The 19,048-nt window shown below is 38.6% G+C and overlaps 1 protein-coding gene across 8 annotated transcripts in view; it reads left to right on the top strand.

Moving 5' to 3' along the window:
- Positions 1-19,048, top strand: part of mef2aa (myocyte enhancer factor 2aa) — a 79,285-nt gene that overhangs the window by 49,504 nt on the left and 10,733 nt on the right. For 4 of the 8 annotated variants that reach the window (XM_047822474.1, XM_047822475.1, XM_047822473.1 and 1 more), the window contains exons 5-7: positions 7,510-7,641; positions 7,709-7,843; positions 10,223-10,451. In XM_047822474.1, the coding sequence (XP_047678430.1) occupies positions 7,510-7,641; positions 7,709-7,843; positions 10,223-10,451 (496 nt within the window). The remainder of the gene's footprint in view (positions 1-7,509; positions 7,642-7,708; positions 7,844-10,222; positions 10,452-19,048) is intronic. The other 4 variants (XM_047822476.1, XM_027161487.2, XM_047822478.1 and 1 more) reach the window with 2 other exon arrangements.

Raw genomic sequence — 19,048 nt, 5'->3', positions numbered from 1 at the left:
TTGTGGTTTTTGTTTTTGCAATGTTAGAAAAACAGGCTAATTTAACTCGCAAATAGTTAATACCATTAATGCCTATTACCCATTAGTGTATACAGGAAAGCTACTGACCAATATTTCTGCATATACTCTCATGTTCAAGTCTATTCCCACTGAAACTACGTGTGGCTTTCCTTTTAATGGTGGGTTAGAATATCATATAAGATATATAGGCTCTCTCAGTTCATCCTGCTGTTCTTTCTGCTCTACTTTGTATTGGACGTATGTTCTGTAGTTATCCAAACTGCCCTGGGTGTTTATTTTGTTATATTGCACTTGTGTTTTATTTGAACTGCAGTTTTGCAGATCAAGTCTTCTAATTGTTGTACTATTTATATGATGTGTAGTTGAGTGTTTCATCTTGAGCAGCATTTTTTCCTTCTCCAGACAAGTGACAAGGTTTTGAAACCTGCTTGTGTGGCTCCAAAGCACATCTTACTCGAATAAGGAATGAATCTTTCAGTAGCCCTACACCAAAGCAGAAAAATAATACCGCAATATGAAATGTGAAAGCTCATGCAGAGACAGCAAAATATCAGATTTCTTTGTAATGTGAGCTGACTGGGCTGTAATATATTACCAGGAAATGTAACTTATAGCTGTGTAATTTGCACTCTCACAAATCCAAATAGGCAAAAGAGCCACACGGCTGGAAATGCTGGTTGTAATAGTAACAAGCAGCAATGTGCAAATAGAAATCGAGCATAATTGGAAATGAGCTTTGCTTTGTATCACTCTTACATTCTGTAGCCTTTTTTTTTAAACTACAGGCCTCCTGCTATTTATTCTGCTTTACTGCTGACTATAGTGACAAAAGAAAAAATGGGTAACAGTGAAGTACAATGCTTTGTTTACCATGCTACGTAAACTTAACCGATCTTGCCTTAGTCTTTTTCTCCCTCTCTCGTTCCTCAGAATCAGTCCCCAGACAACAAGAGCAAAGGCTAATGGAGGCCTGCTCTTGAGCTATTGATTACTCTCGTGTGAGAGAGGGGAAAGCATCACCAACACAGAAAAACATGATTGAATGTAATTCAATAAAGCAAGAATAAATCTCTATCCATCCTTTTTGATATATTTGCTCGATCTATCTTATCCCATATCTCATAATCTCTGATACACACTTTCCCTGTCCGCTCCAATTCTACTCCAGTCGTTCAGGCCTACTGTCTCCATACCGGTTTCACTTGACTTTTCTTCCAGTGTCCTCTGTAGTGCTGAAGTAAAAGATAAATTTTTTTGGCTAAGGCTTAGACTCGGTGCTAACTGTTAGAAAATTCTATGTTTTCGATTAGTTCTTTGACTTTACTACTTGCGCTTCATTGATGGCTTTATGGCTCACCCCAGATGATTTCATTATATTTACACTGCTCACGATTTGGTTAGGTGTATATATTCTAATTCAGCTTTCAGAAAGAAAGTCTATGGAACATTTTTTGTAGGTATACACAGCTATGCCATGGGAGACATGTATATGCCTGATCCTTCACTTCATCTGTCTTCCATCCTCAACCTGATTTCAGGTTGTACGCATACACAGTGACATACATATGCACAGAGATTCATTCTACAATGTCCTTTTCTTGCATACATAATAAATAAGATGGTTAACTCACGTTTAGGAGAGAGCGAGAGAGAGAGAGCGAGAGAGAGAGCGAGGCAGACAGACAGACAGAAAAAAAAGAGTGGATTATAAAAGCTTGAGTTTTCTTTACCAAGTTTACCAACATAGAAAGTTCTCTATTATCATATGGGGATTAAAAGCATCACTCTTATCAAACTGTTTTTTTTATACATTCCTGTATGCTACCCCACATTTCAGAGCTTTTCTCACTGAGCAAGGTTACTTTGGCAGTTTAGTGTAGCAGAACTTGAAGTATGTCATCAGCTGACCTAATTTGGTTGGAATTGCTAATGACAGCAAGGCAGCCTCTTTACATGTGGATATGAATGAGGGTTACCAAAGTGATACCCGGTGGTTTTTTGAGCCCTAAAGCTTGTGACCTGAATTTACATTGTGGGTTTGAGGTAGATCTCACCATCAAGCCACTCGTGACCTTCGCAAATGATTGCTCTGCTCGACCTTACAGAGCTTTGTTTTGTAGGTGTGTTTGTGCAAATGTTAAGCTGTCTTTCAGTCTTGCATGTAAAGACTGTAAAAACCCTGATATGTAACCCTGATTCATGTACATGCTCATACATTAACTTGTGTAGAGGTGGTAGGTTAGATCTGGATTAAATGGCATAGATGTTACCAGAAGGCTGTGTGTTGCAGAGATCTGGCTAGCCACAGATTTATGAGGCGTAGTCTGTGGCAGAGAAGGTATAAAGTGTTGCAGTAGTGCTGGCATGTCCTGCTTGCCCTCTTCTCATCCTTCTCTCTTGCCTTATCGGAACTCCTAATTGTCTTTATGAATATTTTATTGGGCAGCAGGAATGGGGTTGGGGGTGTATGTGGTTTCAAGGTTCTAACGGCTAATGATCCAATCTAAGGAAGGGAATGGAATCAGAGAGCAATGGAGTGAAGGAACAGGAGAAAGAGGTAGGAGAAAAATGAGAAACAGAAGAAAGCTATGCACTTTATCTGGCTTGACGGCTTGTTCCGGGATTGCTTAAACACAGGCTTTAGGAAATCTTAATTTTAGATGTTCTGCTTTTCATTTATTGTACATTACAGTAGAACAAGTCAAGTTTTACAGTTGGGAATGAGATTGAGGTCAGTGGGGATGGGTGGCGCACTTTATTGCCATGTCGTTTGCACCGTCTCATTTTACTGCGAAGCACATGCTATGACTTTGAGATGCCTTCATCCTCAATTCTGAGTTGAATTCCCAGTCTGCACTGGTGTCTCAAAATACCCCCAACTAAAACTGTGTTCTCTCTTACTCTGGCAACTAATAGCTTTGTCGAGTCTGATGGTGTTTTGTCTCTGGGCAGCTGCCTTTCTTAGCGGGGTAGCTATTGCTCCCTGCAGTGCAACACATCAGCTAATAGGAGTTTGTCATTTTCACAAAAACGATAATCTCTGTGGTCAACCACTGGTAATTATCTACCATATATGGCTGAGTCGATATTAAGGCATTCTATTTCTCCCAGCCTGCCAAGATCAATCAGTCAGGCTCTCAAAGTGCACATAAATCCATTTGCTGTGTTTACATGTGAAGGGTTGAGATGTGAGCACACATCAGCATCCTGGGGAGACATATAGAAGTTTATTGTTGTTTTTTTTCTATACAGCTATTCAGCAATCATAATTACCAAAGAAGTGGGCCCCCCATCATCACACTTCCTGTGAGTACAGATAGCAGACAATAGCACCTCAACAGGAAGGACAAGCATGAAGTCACTTCCTGCTCTGAAGTCTGGTCAGCCAGGCTTTCAAGAGCTTTTGAGATTCTCAACAAAATACGTTTTAGTATGTAGGATAATGCACAACATACATACACTTCTTTGGTTATGCCAAAAAGAGCAGGAGCATGCTTCCACTGTAAACTGTGCAGATTATTTGTACAGGCAGAAATGCTTGTCAAGCAGATAAAAGGCTTCCTTTTTGCCACCTTGCTGTAATCATTTTTATTTTGCTTTGCTCCACACTGAAAAGCCCACTATAATGAGCTTCTTATATAGAACAGCAGGTGGAAGTTCTGTCTGAACACAACAGCAAGGTTTTAATGTTCTGCGTCCCACCCTACCTATGTGGCCATGTGGACACGATCTTCCATCTGATCCACAAGGTCTATTAAAAATAAATAAATTAAAAAATAATATATATCTCAAGTTTAAGAAAGTTTAGCCAGCTTTCATACTGACATGCAAGGCTGACAAACACATTTGTTTTTAGAACAGATTTGTGGTGTCAGATCACTTCTATTCAGTTTTAAATAAATACACAAGGGCGCATCACTACATTCTGGGTTTTTATCAGGGAGGATTAGATTTCCAACCGTTCTAGATTTTAATTTTTTTTTTTACCCCAACCCCCACCCCATTCCAGACATTTCCTTCCCAGGTCCATTTCTCATATATTTTCAATGTTGAGCTTTTAGACCCGCAGTCTCCGTCAACGTTTATTCATACACAATGCATAAATAAGTCAAACTTAAAAAGCCTAGACACAAAAAGGTTGCAGCAAGCTAATGGTGTTTCAAAGCAAAGAGCCCAGCCATTTTACTGTGAGTAAATCACGTGAACAGGTAATGTAGGTGGCTTATGCAAGAGCTTCACTTGAATGTTATTTTTGGATTCCCAAAAATCTGTTGAGATTATAATTTGATCAGTAATGGTTGACCTAAACAAACAAACACTTTTAACAGGATTTTATGGCTCTGTTACTATCAGCTTTCAGCATGCTTTATACACCTTATAAATATTTTCCTGAGATACATGAGTGGAAAAGTGGATATTTCAAGGTATTAGTTTCTAATTTCCTAGTCAAGATAAATGTATAGTATCTGTAGAAGAGAGAGATGCTGGAAAATGTTCAGCTTTGTAATAAAGTAGCAGGACAAGTAGGAACAAAAAACAGTCTTCTTTAGTGTGCCTGTCTTTCTCTCTCTGTGTTGCTCTCACATACAGACACTCCTGGCTAGATGACAGCTTTTTTGTTTTTCGTTTTCTGGAAGAGGATACTTTAGTAATTGATATGTTTTGAGCAATAGGCATGTGACCGTATTGTATGAAGTACAGATCTCCTCAGATTCCCTTATAGAAGCCCTTTCTTGTGTTTGGAGTTGGAAACAGATCCATCTGTGCATGTGCATTAACACTTGGCAACACCTCATACAATGTTGGGGCATTTGTGGATCCAATAAGGTGTCAAATGACAACTAGTGTGATGGTTGTGTTGGTACTTGTTTGGGTGCAGGAGGTATTGCAGGGGGTCATAGCTGATGACCTTCAGGCTCCCTTCTAAGGCTATGTTGGTGTGCAGAGGCTGCTGATTGGCTGGGCTGGGCAGCAAGGCTGGTTGGCAGGTGCTGGGGATAAGGCCACCTGTTTAGCCGTGTGCTGATTTAGTGATCCGTTTACTAGGAGCCGCAGGCATAGTCCGCAGGACAGACAAAACGTGCCAAGTCATTTAAGAAGGATTTAGGAGTGTGCAGTCTGTAACACTCTCCCAGTCACAGCTCTTATGTACATATATAGCGTCGGGTTTTCTTCATGTCTCACCCTTACATATTATTCCCAATTCTAACACTTGAGCCAGCAAAAAAATAAATGTGGCAGCTCCATCCATCATAAACCTTCACCCCCACGGCATGCATGAACAGGCCCTCATTGTTTGGGCATGTCATAGTGTCTCAGTGTCACATATTTCATGACCTGCATTATGTGCTCATGCTTGGTGTTCAAGCACAAGCACTGGGTGTGCCACTGGTTTAGGTGCTCCGTTCTTATCCCGCCTTCAATCCTCCAGCCCGACCACACTGCTGCCCACGTAATGAGCAGGTTGGGGCTTTAATTTGCAGGTCCTGATGGAATCTGTGGCAGTCTTGGGGAGAAAGTGCATAGTTTCTTGGGTAAACATAGGCGTTCGTGTGCAAAGAGGCCTCAATAAACAGGAAATGACTCAGGAAGGCGTTGCTCGGAAAGAGCGCGCAAAAGCCACTCTTGACGACCCACCCATAGTTGTATGGGCAAACGGCACACTTAATTTGTTAGCAGCAAACCATCACTGGACAATACACACTGCAGGATGCAGTGTTTTAAAATCTCTTTATGTGCAGGGCATGTGTATGTACTGTATATACATATGTTATTTGCTTTTATTATATATGCTTTTGTAAAGCAGCAGGAGTCAAATATGTCTGTTACAGCACAGTCACAGTAAAAACAGCTTATGAACATAAAAGTTTGTGATGATGTTCTATAAAAAAATTTGTTTCAGGGACTTTGTACTTGCTGCATACACTTATTTTAAGCTTTTTTTTTTTTTATCATTTTCATTAAATAATTCCTGAATTAAAGCATCATAAATGTGTAAATGGTGTAAAAAAAATTAATTTATTGTACGTACCTGCCTGAGAATGACAGCTGTTACCACCATCCACCCCCCCACCACACACTCACAAACACACACAGAAAAACACAAATGGTGTCTGTGACACTGCTTTAATCCATGTATATGACATTAGAAACAAAACGGATGTGTCTGTGTACCTTTTTAATAGGGAAGGATGTTGATCAGAGCTCTAAACCCTCCCACCCTGGGCTTTCGCATTTCACACATGCACAAAAGGAAAATGTTTTTTCATGTAATAAGATCAATACAAATGTGCTCTTTTCTCTTAAATTAATCAGTTCATTTCATGCTCAAATAAGCATTAGTGGCCAGATATGACAATCCATTATTTTAGCACTTGACATGCTCTGTGAGTGGCAAGTGTGCTGGAAGAAACTCAAAGCAGCTTCCAAATGGCTGCGCTGTGGGACCTTCTTATGTGAGGCCGCCATCCAGCTGGGTGGCTTATGTTAACTGAAAAATAATGAAAAATGTATTGAAACACACACACACACACACACACACACACACACACACACACACACACACACACACACACACACACACACACACACACACACACACACACACACACACACACACATTTAGAAGGGATATGAGTGTGTATGAGAGATATAGACAGAGAATCAAAGACACACAAGTTAAACTTTTTCAGAGGGAAAGGGATTTACAGTATAGGATAAGATTTAAGAATTTACTATTTCCTCTATAGTGGCTAATGCAGTAGGCATGGAACAAGCATCGCCATGTTAGACACATGTACATCATTACTCACTGGACAGCTGGCTACACTGCACAACAGTGTAAATTCAAAATGCCATACTGTCTCCATGTTATGTGCGCTCAATGTGGTTGATAAGACACTCGGGTGTTCATTGTTCATCAGTAAGAATTATGCGTCATTATTTTAAAAGAAAATCTCTCTGAAATGCCTCAGACACACATTATAATGAACTGCGGTTTATTGTATCCCAATCTGACTCACAGCAGCACTCTGTTCCAGCTTCATAGGCACTTTTTTTTTTGCTTTTTTGTAAGAATATAATAAACCAAATAAGTGGTCAACATATTAATGTCAGATATAAACAATACTTTTAAACAGATCAACAGATTTATTAACTTTTGTATATTAAAAATTGCCCCTTTTTCCTTATTAGCCTTGTTTTTATTTTTAACTGTTTCGAGGCAAGACGTAGGGTTCACAAAAAAAAAATCTAGTTCAGATACAAACCTGGATACAGATAAATAAATATATAAATAAATTCATATAGTACCCTTGTATCATACTTCCAGTAAATACAGTATGTATGTGGGGTGAGCATAGATAAATGTGTGTATATGTTTATGCTTTGTATCCTCAGACCAGTAAGCAAACATATAAGCCTCTACAATCTCACTGTGTTTGCATGTGCCTGTGTGCATTGTATGTGAATTCTCCAATTTTATTGCAGAAATTAAGAACCAAAGGCCATAGTGACTGTGCCAGTCCTGATCCCGATGACTGTTTTGGCCATAGTCCCCTCATGGATGACCGTTTGGGCAAACTAAATGAAGAGAGCGATTTAATATACAAGCGCTCTGGTGTAAGTACTACTTTTCTCTTCTGCAGTTTTTTGTTGATCCCTGTTTCTATGTTGATATTCACTACAGGCCTTAAACAAGAAAGAACACAGAGGCTGCGATAGCCCGGACCCTGATGCCTCATATGTCCTCACACCCCATACAGAAGAAAAATATAAAAAAATAAATGAAGAGTTTGATAATATGATGCGAAGTCATAAAATCGTAAGTAAATGTAATATTTTTGCTTGGCTTTGTGGCAGAAAGGATGCTCCCTCCTTATTTTGTTTTTCTTCTTGTTCTCCCCTCATTATCCCGTCCTACAATCTCTGTCCACAATTTTTATGCAGTTCTTTTTAAGCAGTATTAACCTTTCACGTTTTTTTAGTTTTAGTTTGTTTTCCTCTGTTCATTATTTAATTCTACGCTGTTTTAAACACCCCGATAAGATCACATTGTTTGGATAGGTATCATCCTTTCGGAAAGCTTAACTGCAGAGCTAATTTCACAATATTAGTCTTTGGCTTAATCAAACAATTTATTGAATTTTGCTAAAGGCCTCATATAATAAGGATATTCGTTCTTTTTAACCATAGAGACACTGCCACTGAGAAAAATACTTCCCCAGGACATCTCCTTTTCTTTGCTGTAGTAGTACGCCTATAGACAGATATAAAGAAATAAAGGTTTTAGTGATTGATGCGTTTTTTTCCACATGCTGAATTTTTGCATCCTTGTAGATCTGGAAATTGAATCTTTTTCCTTCAGAGCTGCATTATACTTGGGTCATGTTTGAGAGAAAAGGATTGGGGAAAATTTAAACAGTCTCTCTTTTTTTCTGCCTCATGTTCTCTCATTAGAGACCCATTTCCTCGACTGGCTAATTTCTTTAGTCATGAAAACACATAATCGCTCCCCAAATCTGCTTGCTTCATCATCCTCCAGACTTACCAGGCAAAAATGAAGACATTTTATACAACCTGAAGACACTACATTTGATTTTTTTATTGGTGTTGTTGCTTGATACAATGGTGATCTTATTGTGGTGACCATAACATTTTGTACCTGAGACTCTGAGGAGACAAGCCACATCCACTGTCCAATCTGCACATGAATAAAGCACCACTTCCTTGTGCCATTAACACACTAATAATATCACTAACGTGCTCACTGTAGTGTGCTGCCAATGGAGTGGTTTCACTTTCACTGTTCACACTGACCCACCCAGAATTCACTGAGGTTAATCAGCACTGCACTGTCTTTATATTGTACTTGGGCAAAAAAAATATTTTATGTATATATACACACACACACACACACACACACACACACACACACACACACACACACACACACACACACACACACACACACACACACACACACACACACACACACACACACACACACACACACACACAACATTGCTTGAAAGTTTGTGAACCCTTTAGAGATTTCTATATTTCTGCATAAATATGACCCAAAACATCACCACTTCCTAAACAAGTCCAGATCAGACAAATATATTGTACTTGTTATTTTTTTTTACTCAGGACAATGTTCCAGTGTTAGATACAGTACCCGTGAGAGGCAAAAGTATGTGAACCACTAAGATTAAATTTTAATACAGATTCTGAAAGCAAAGGTTCACATTCTTTTGCCATTCACAGATATGTAATGCAGAAGTATAATACATACTTTGTTTACATTTAGGACTTGTGTAAAATGCTGATGTTGTTTTGTTTCATATTTAAGCCCAGTATATAGAATGCCCATATGTATTTGCACATTTCTACAGTTTTCACAAACTTTCAAGCGACACTGTATATGTGTGTGAACGTGTGAGTGTATGTGTGTGTTTGTGTGTGTGTGTGTGTGTGTGTGTGTGTGTGTGTGTGTGTGTGTGTGTGTGTGTGTGTGCACAACAGAAATGAAAAAATAGCTTAGCATTTGCACAAATCAGGATATGATAGGAACTGTAGAAGTCTGATCTAACAAATTATAGAAATATATATGATGCAGTAAAGTGCAGTGCTGACTATTGCCATGCTGGAATGGTGATGTCATACTGATCAATGCATGTTAATTTGTGTACGTATTATCTCTGTGTTCTTTTTTGTTGCCTGGATGAAAAGTGGTCTAATTGCACAGTGCAAAAACATCCTATAACAGACAGTTTACTGTGTTTCTTTACTGTGTTTCTTACACTGGATGGCTGAAGGTGATCCTGAGATTTTTCTCCTGAGATTACCTTTTTTCCACTGTGCTATCCATCTTCTAATTTATCCTATTGTTTGTTAAAAGCATTAAAGGCCAGGAATCATCTTTCACTTCTGATAGAGGCCTGAAGATATGTATGTGCTTACACACAAAGCTAATGTGTTTCAAATGAATAAAATCCACCTCAACTTCTATGGTGGATTTTTGATTTTACATTATTCTGTGGTATTACGTGAATGTAGATGATACATTCCTTAATCAAGAGCCACTAAACCTCTTGTGTGTATGTGTGTGTGTGTGTGTGTGTGTGTGTGTGTGTGTGTGTGTGTGTGCGCGTGTGTGCGTGTGTTGCTGTTTTGTGTGCATTGGTTCTTCTTCCTGCAGCCCACAGGTTTGCCGCAGCAGAATTTCTCCATGCATGTGGCCGTGCCGGTGACAAACCCAAACTCCATGAGCTACAACCCCGGGGGCATTCTGAGTAGCCAGGGCCTGCAAGCTGCTGCTACAGCCTCACTAAGTGAAGCCACCATGCTGTCCCCTCCGCAGACCTCTCTTCAAAGAAACGTGGTGCCTGCTGGCGCTCCACACAGGCCGCCCAGCACGGGCAGCGCAGGTCAGTAGAGCGTTACCTCACTCCTTAGGGGTCTAACTGCAAAAAGACTGTTGTTGTTCCATGTTTACATCACTGCTGTCTTTTTCCTTCTGATTCTCTTATGTTTTTCTGCTTTGAGGCATGAACCTGTGGAGAGGTTTGAAGCTCTTGGGGGAGAAAAGCTATTTTTTCTCTGCCAATCAACAATTTTATGGGGCATTTTTATTTTAAATATCTCTGTAAATAGTAACAATCAAACTAATTTGCTGGAAATGGTCTCTTTGATAACTGCATGTGGGAACAAAATGGATCTTGATGAAAAGCAGATAATTCTTGGTTGAACATTTATACATCAGTATTTATGGTTAATACTTGATCCTCGGTTATTTAAGAATTGTTTTATGATAAAATGCTGACTTGACAATTTTCTGCTTCATCTCTGTGTAAAGAGACCAACAAAGCAACAATCTAGTTTTTTTTTTTGGCCACCTCTCAGTTCCTCATCTATACACACTTCTTAAACAGATAATAGTTCAGTATTTATAGCTTGAGTATTCATGCTGATGATTCTATTTTAAATCAAACCCACTGTCGTTGTCATGGTCCAGATCGCCAAGAACGAGTCTCAGTGGTTTAAATGCAATGCGTTCGCTAAACTAGACTCCAGATACTGTCGTCTCCACTACTTCTATGCTGGACTTCTCAGTATTGTAACATTTTTAAGTTAGCCTAAATAATGGTAAAGCTCTCTCTTGTTCTTAGGAGCTAACAGCAAAATCTGACCATTATCTCATATGTTTGAGAAGGTTAAATGTTTTCCCTTTTAAACACAATTGTAACTGAGTTAGCAATGTTTGTCTATGACATCAGTGCAACACAACTAGCTTCTCAGACGAAGAGCAGAGTTATAGCACAAACCAAAAATTTGCACCAGAATATATAAACAGTTGTATAATTTGAGTTTAAGGGCAGATACTTCCTTTAAAGTGTACACACCTAACACATTCACACCTACAGCAACTTACAGTGACAAAGCGAGCAGAAAGCATGTATTTTCAGTCAGAGCTGGTGACTTCCAGCACCTTGAGCGATAGAAACCTTTAGCAACCTCTAGATGTGGGAGTGTCGAGCAGCGTACCAAAGTTGAGAAAAGTTTAACTTTATTGCAATATTGAGTGATTATCAATGGGAGTGAAGCCAGTACAGGCCACATAATCCAAGGCAAAGAGCAGAGGCTGCTTCTCCTTCATCTCATATATGATATAATGCATATATACACTGCTGAACTTTATATAGAATCTCAATAAATCTTTACAATATTTTATTTTAGCAGTAAGAAAGCTGATTTTCTGTCAAGTGGACAGCTTTTTGCGCCACCTGCTAATAAACGTTATTGCTATGGCAACCAGTAGACGGAACGTATAATACAGCGACTTGCGACTTGCAGCAGTAACATCACTGTGTCGTTGTGTGTGTGTGTGTGTGTGTGTGTGTGTGTGTGAAAGAGAGAGTTGTGACAGTTTATTAGAGGCTAATGGTTGTTTAGGAATTTGTCATTAATACACTTCAATGTGCAGGCTTTTTTACAGCTTTTTTAAGAACTGGAAATCTCGCACAGTTTTTATGAGAGCGAGTTCAGGCGGTCCGAAAAAAAAAAGCATGACTGAAGGTACTGGCAGGGGAAGTTGACCTGTTTTTCATCAGTGTTTCAGAACACAACTGAGGTGTTGCCACAAAACCTCCTACTCTGACCACAGCTATGGCCATATATACTCCACATACTGATGGTACACACTTCCTGTCAAAACATGTGTGCAGTTGTGTCTGAAAGCTGAAGTTTCATTTCTACTCTTTATGAGTAATATTAAGTGTCTGTAGAAGTCTGTTTTATTACAGTACAACCTCCTGCACATTTCATGATCTGTGGAACAACTAGTTTTAGGAATACAAGACACTTTTCTTTTCTCTGATAGTTTTTATAACATGTTTGTTCCTGAATGTAGAGCTGACAATTTTATATGACGATAATGTACGTACTGTTCTATCACAATATTATTGATACTTTTCAAAGTCGTGATGATAAGGTTGATATTTGGTGTGACTAATTAGTGTTATAAGGAAATTTGCTTCACAAAATGCAGTTTCAGAAAAAGTTTTGTGAGCATCTCAGAGCTTTTTTTAAGGCTAAGGGTGATGCACAGTGCTGCTTATATAGTGATACATTTTGTGATCTGGCATTTTGCTAATCTCATATCTACACATTAACACCAATAACACCACTATAATATAAATAGTTAATACATGAAGGAAAATCAGGAGTTTCACTATTATTCAGTATTAAATGTGTCTTGCTTGTGGAAACAGTTTCACGGAAAGCAGAAATCAGCAAATTGTCGCCTAAATTCTCGTAATTGCTCTTTGTAGTATACTGAAAAACTGCCTGGCGGTTGACATTAGCTATTGTGTGAATGTTATATGAACAATAAATGCAACCATTACAATGAAGTACACTGAAGATACTGATTGTATCTTATGTATCTTGTGGTTAGGAGAATTAACTAGAAGTGTCTTATGTGGTTTTTCACTGAGGTTTCTGTTTTAATTTTTGCAGCCCAAAATACTTGATTTTACTGCAATTTTTATTTATTTTTTTAGTCAAATTTTGCAAAGCAACTTGCAGAGTGTTCAGGTTCTTTTTTTTTTTTTTTATTACGGAAAACTACTTTTTCCGAAGTTTTGGTGAAATAGCTAGCACAGGATTCTTTTTTTAACCTACTACCAGTGTAAACACTTATTTAATTCATTTCTGTGATATGCACAGTTATTGTGTGAATTAAAGCAGTGTGTTGTCTAGTGTCTTTGTGCAGCTACTCTATCTGCTAAATATAACACCTGTGTTTTATTTCTTTTATTTTTTTTAACAATAAAAAGAGTAATCTAACCAGTGAAACTAACATTGGGAACAGAAGATGAAAGCTAGGACTCATTATTAATGGTATTATATAATACATATTTGCTGGAAATATATATTTAAACTTCAAGTATATGTTTCTTGTTCCATAGCAGCAAAAGGGTAGCAATATTGACATCTGTGCACTCTTTCTTCTTCTACACAGATTTTTTTGGGCTTCTCTGTTATATGAGAACTGGAGTATAGTAGCAGCATTTTTTGTCCTTCCGCTGATATTTGGGAATTTAGGTCATGTGCACTCACTTTTGTTACGAGCTTGTGATTGATGGTAAAGTGACTTTGTCCTTTATGAGGACAATAGAAGGAGGTCACCAAGGCTTTGTTTCTGAAGCATCTTGCACAGACTGCATTAACGTCTTGCTAATGTCAAAGAAAGCTTCATCATTATGTGGTAAATGAGGGTTAGTGACCAGCATCGTATTAACATTAGCATTTTGTTGGCCACTTTGTGTGCAATAGTTTTTAATGGGCTTTAAAAGATCACGCCAAGCTGTTGGGTGTCAAAAAAAAAAGCCAGGTCTCACCAGTCAGGTGTGTCCACCTGTCCAGTTGTGTTTTCAACAGAGTGAAGGTAAACAGTGGAATACTCAAAAAGTGTTGGCAGCTGCTAGTGTCCCTCTGTCCTGCTGCTTGTGTATACAGACACTCTGTTGAAGGACACACAGAAGGTCATGTGTCCAACTGTTCCTCTCTGACAGTTACAAATAGTAGGATTGCCTGACTTGGTGACATTGTTGCATGGCTGCCTTTTTTTTGCCATCACTTCTTGCTTATGTTAGATACTGCCACTATGTCGTGTCCTCATTGAAAATCTCTTCTCAAGTAAACACTTGTCTCATTTAGTTAAGATGGCTACATCGCACTGGTTTTATATACAATTCTACTTTGTAAAAGCAGCTTTTTGAGCAGCTCAGCATTTTGTTTGTCTTTACACCTGGAATACTCGAACAGTTTATTCCGTCAGTCCAGCAAATAAACAAGCTGTTTTATTTTAAGCCCCCTTCTGTTGCTCCCTCCCTCTTGGAGTTTTCTTTCCCATATTGACATGTGCATCTGTTTTTCCCTGTACTGCAGCAGTCCTTATATGGAGGGTGCAGGCTTGCAAGATAACCTAACCCAAGCATTTGGGCCATGACATCCCTCTAAGTCGTTCGTACACAATGATCAGACTGGCTGTCATAAGCCCTTGGAGTATGTGACTGGCAGAGACAGCTGGCATTTGACCGTCTGCCTGTGTGTGTGTGTGTGTGTGTGTGTGTGTGTGTGGGCACATACACTATATAGGCTGTTACTGTATGCTGAGCCTGAGAGTGCTTGGGTTGGACACCCAGTTGTGATGATCAGGAGTGACATCTATATACAGTGTAGTGATTATCGCATTCAGACACGAACAAATTAGAGCTCTGTGTGTGTATACAGTACATGTGTGTGTGTGTGTGTGTGTGTGTGTGTGTGTGTGTGTGTGTGTGTGTGTGTCTTTAAAGTTGCCATTGCTTTGCTGATTATTCAAAACTTTTTACTTTATTGTTCATAAATATAGCTGATTAATGTGAGCATTACAATATGAATATAATTAGAATTTAAATCTCATTAGTTCATTCAATCTTTCAACTTCAGTGACCACTTTATCCTACTCAGCGTGTTTTCTGGAGCCTTTCCTGGAAACTAGGTGGCGAGGCAGGACAAGACCTCGTATGGGACCCAGGGCACCTAATTTAATGTAATCTATTCACCTATCAGCATGTTCTTTTTTGGTGAACCTGGTGAAAACCCATGCATCCATGGAGAGAACATTTGGCGAAACGAACGCATACACTAACAAACTCTGGATCGAACAAAACACCTTGTAAGTAAGTTGCCCTAACCACGTAATGTGCATAATGTGCAACAGAGTGCAAAACAGTACAAGACAAACGACAGTGCAGACAGACAATACAAATCACCACAAGACAGATACACAAAATGGAACAGACCAGTATACATTCTGTGATTGAGCATTTAAGGAGGATAGAAGGATCTTGTAATCATATATACACTTATATAATAGTAGCAGTTGGTGGAAGCATTGAATTGTGGTGTGCAAAACAGCATTAAAATGAATGTGCGAAAACAGCATGTAAACGGTGTTTATATAAGTGGTGTTGTAAACATGGATGTATATTGAATGAGTGTGTGTGGCATTTTGGTACGGTTGAGTTCTGGGTGTTGATGGTAGATGGCTTGAGGAAAGAAACTGTCTGGTTGTTAGCCTGAATGCTCCAGTACATTTTTTGATGGCAGAGTGTGTGTGAGATATGTGTTGGGTCTCTGTCAGGGACATTGGTGTAAATTTCCTTGATAGAGGGAAGACAGACTTTTGATGATCTTCTCAGCTGTCCTCACTATCCACATCCAAGATGCTGCAATTCTGAAACCAGACGATTGTCATTGAGGCAGGACACTGTAGACTTCTTTGACATGGGGACAGTGGTGGTGGACTTTAGGCATGGAAGAACAATGGCTTCAGCAGCACACACAAGTTTGCAGTCATCCACGGCTTTTGGTAGTGCATGAGTTTAGTCTCGATTAATCATCCGCTGTGTTACCAAGGATTACTCATCTGAGATGAGAGCATTCACCAGTGCAATATCTCTTAGTGAGAGTGTGAGCTTTTCTAAAACTGTAAAGCCATGCTTATTAAGCACAGCCAATAAAGGGTGTGGTGTCCATGGCTCTCAGCATTTTGGCTCTCTGGACACAAAGCTCAGCTGTTGATTGTTCCACTGAGCCCTGTCCTAGTGCAACAGTCTAGAAAATGAACAAATTCAGCACTCTTGTAAAATGTTCATTACCATACCTCTGGTTTTCTCAAGCCACAGGTATGGAGGGAGTTGGGACAGTCCTGAGGAGCAATTCTGGTTATGCCACTTCATCATAGAGAGCTGGAATCCACTCTGAATAACTCCTTAAACGAAGGGGATGGTAAACATATGGGCAAATCACACCGTAATGGTCACCCTGCTCTTTCAAAATTGTTCATGTTGCCATGCTCGTTTCGATTGAAATGTTTTTTTTTGTTGGTCTCATTCGAGCATGATTTGTCATGTTTATTTTTTTCTACATTACTTAACCATGTGCACAGTTGCCAGAGGACAGGGTGACTCATCACATCTCTGGAACAAAATGGCTTACTTTTTTGCTCTTAGTTCTCCTGCTGCTGCAGAGCGCTGGAGTTCCAGACGCTGTGCTTCCATTTGCATTTCACATTTTATGTGTGGAAAAGAACAGATGGCTTTATGCCAGTCGTCTACATTTTCTTTCTTTCTTTTTTTAATTGGCACACCAAATTTTCACGTGAAGCAGTAAAATCTCATCACACATGGTGTAGTGAGCAGTTCCAAACATAGCTCGAGAGAAAATACTGTTCTCCTTACAAGGATTACATTACTATACTCCACTAATCCGTTTAACATAGATGGATACAATAGTTCCTTAAAAGGATACGCATAAAATGCTAAAGAAGTGTTTACCCTAATTTGAAAACTTAGATGACAGGAATGTATAATCCTAAATCGTTCTCATTAACATGCATATATTGTTATTCATGATGGAATTTTAGGTGACACTATTCCTTTCTGGTAATTTATTAGTCTGGTTTAATCATGGTTACAGATAGAGATCAGTGGCATATCATATGTGTATAGACAAGAATCACAGATTTATTGCTTCTCTGTAAAAGGCAGCTGCTCATATGGACTGGGCTGTGCTGTGCCTGCATGGTACTGTCAATGTATACATTTCCCCCCCCCCCCCCCCCCCCGGCTAAGCCCAGCTGACTGCAAAGTGTGTGTCCGGCTTGCTGAAGTGGAGGTTGCTTTACATGTGTCTGTTTTACAATATAATTAATTCTTTAAATTTAAATAATAAATGAAACGTTGAAGTATTATATTTCATTCATTAAATCATTTCATGTAATTTAGTTCTTGAAAATTCAGTTCAAAATAAATGTAGCCTCATCTCACATAAGGTTCAATCCATGTTCTTTGGGACGTGTGCTTCGATGTTTCACTTTGTTTTGTTTTACTTTTTTCTTTTCTTTTTATTAAATAATTCACCATTAACACCACAAAGAGCTGTGACTCATGTGTATACATACATTTTCACATAGACAAGTTTGCAGTGTGTGATTGTATGCACTTTTGCACAATTGTTTAATAAAATTATGTGTTGTGATGTAATTGCTTCAAAAATAGGTGTAGTGATGAGCACCAGTTAGTCAGATATTGTGATCTTTGGAACAATTTCATAATCTGCTTTAAACACATCATGCTTTGTAACTATTTGGATTACCAATAAAAAAAAAAAACAAACAAAAAAAAAAAAACGACTCTGCTATGCACCACGGCCAGAAGCGTAGCAGTTTCCCCAAGTAATACAGAGGATTTCCAGGCTGTTAAAGAGCGCTGGTTTGACTCAGAACACTTTGGGAGAAACTTTTCTGTGCATGTTATATCCTGTCATGAGGTCTGTAACCACCGTAGCCACTGTATCCAGTTTCCACGCCTAAACCATTTAAACTTGCATAGATGCAGTATAAAATATATTTATTTTTAAACTAGAAGTCTCTCCAAGTAAAATATAAATCGAAATTTCTTGGCGAGCGTTGTTGGAGATTTTTTACAGGCTTGCATTGTTCTTCTGCTCAGTTTCCTGAGCCAAAACAATACGTCTGCACCCACTAAGGAGGTACTTTTCAGCCTCATTAATTAAAACTATAATTAGAATTTGGTCTGTTTTCCACTTAATCTATTAGAGAGGCAAAGCTTCGATTCTGGCAATCCATTAGACTTTTCTCACTGGCTTTCCCCCCATCCAACATGCTACAGTTGCTTAAGGTAATGATAGCTCAGTAGCAGTCAGGCCTCATCTAGCGCCTTGTGGTGCTTTTTGGAGAAATGGCATTTTTTTTTGTTTTTCACTTTTAAAAGAAAACAAAGTGTTTGTGTTTGTAAAGCCAAGCCATTACATAAGTGGGTTCCCAAAGGACGTTGCATTATTCAGAGCTGTAAGAGGCTTTGTTTGGCTACGTGCAAAGTAATAATGCATCGCCTCCATCTCCTGTGTTCATTTATGGACAGTTTTGTACCAAGTTCACTGCATGGGATGGGATCCAATATGAATCAAACATAAACCTTGCTTTCTAACAGACACACAGCATCTCAAGTATGAGATAACTGCATGGATTCTTAACAGTTGATAAAAATTAAATGCTGTGTTGTGTGCTTTTATGAATGCATATCTTTTATCATATTTTATTAGAAAACCATATGTCAGTACTGTGTAAAGACATATAAATAAAGGTATAAATATATAATCACTAGATTATAGATCAATAGATACTGTATATAAAAATACAATTTCTAGCTCCACCAAATGATTTCATTTTATATTCTGTTTTTATTTATCACATATAAATTATGACTCAATTGAGTATATATACAATTAAAAATTAAAAAACAAATTATATATATATATATATAAGTTTGTTTTTTAATTGTAATAATGCCTGAGTGTTAATGATGCATACAACACAATTCTGCGGACAGTGGTGTGGTATTGCTTATTGCTTATGAGTGCTTTGCTATATAATTCAAAGATGTGTCCTGGT

The sequence above is a fragment of the Tachysurus fulvidraco genome, chromosome 13 (assembly GCF_022655615.1).
Source record: "Tachysurus fulvidraco isolate hzauxx_2018 chromosome 13, HZAU_PFXX_2.0, whole genome shotgun sequence".
Lineage (NCBI taxonomy): Eukaryota > Metazoa > Chordata > Actinopteri > Siluriformes > Bagridae > Tachysurus > Tachysurus fulvidraco.
Note: the sequence above shows the minus strand (reverse complement) of the source record. Positions and strands in the feature narration are given on the sequence as shown.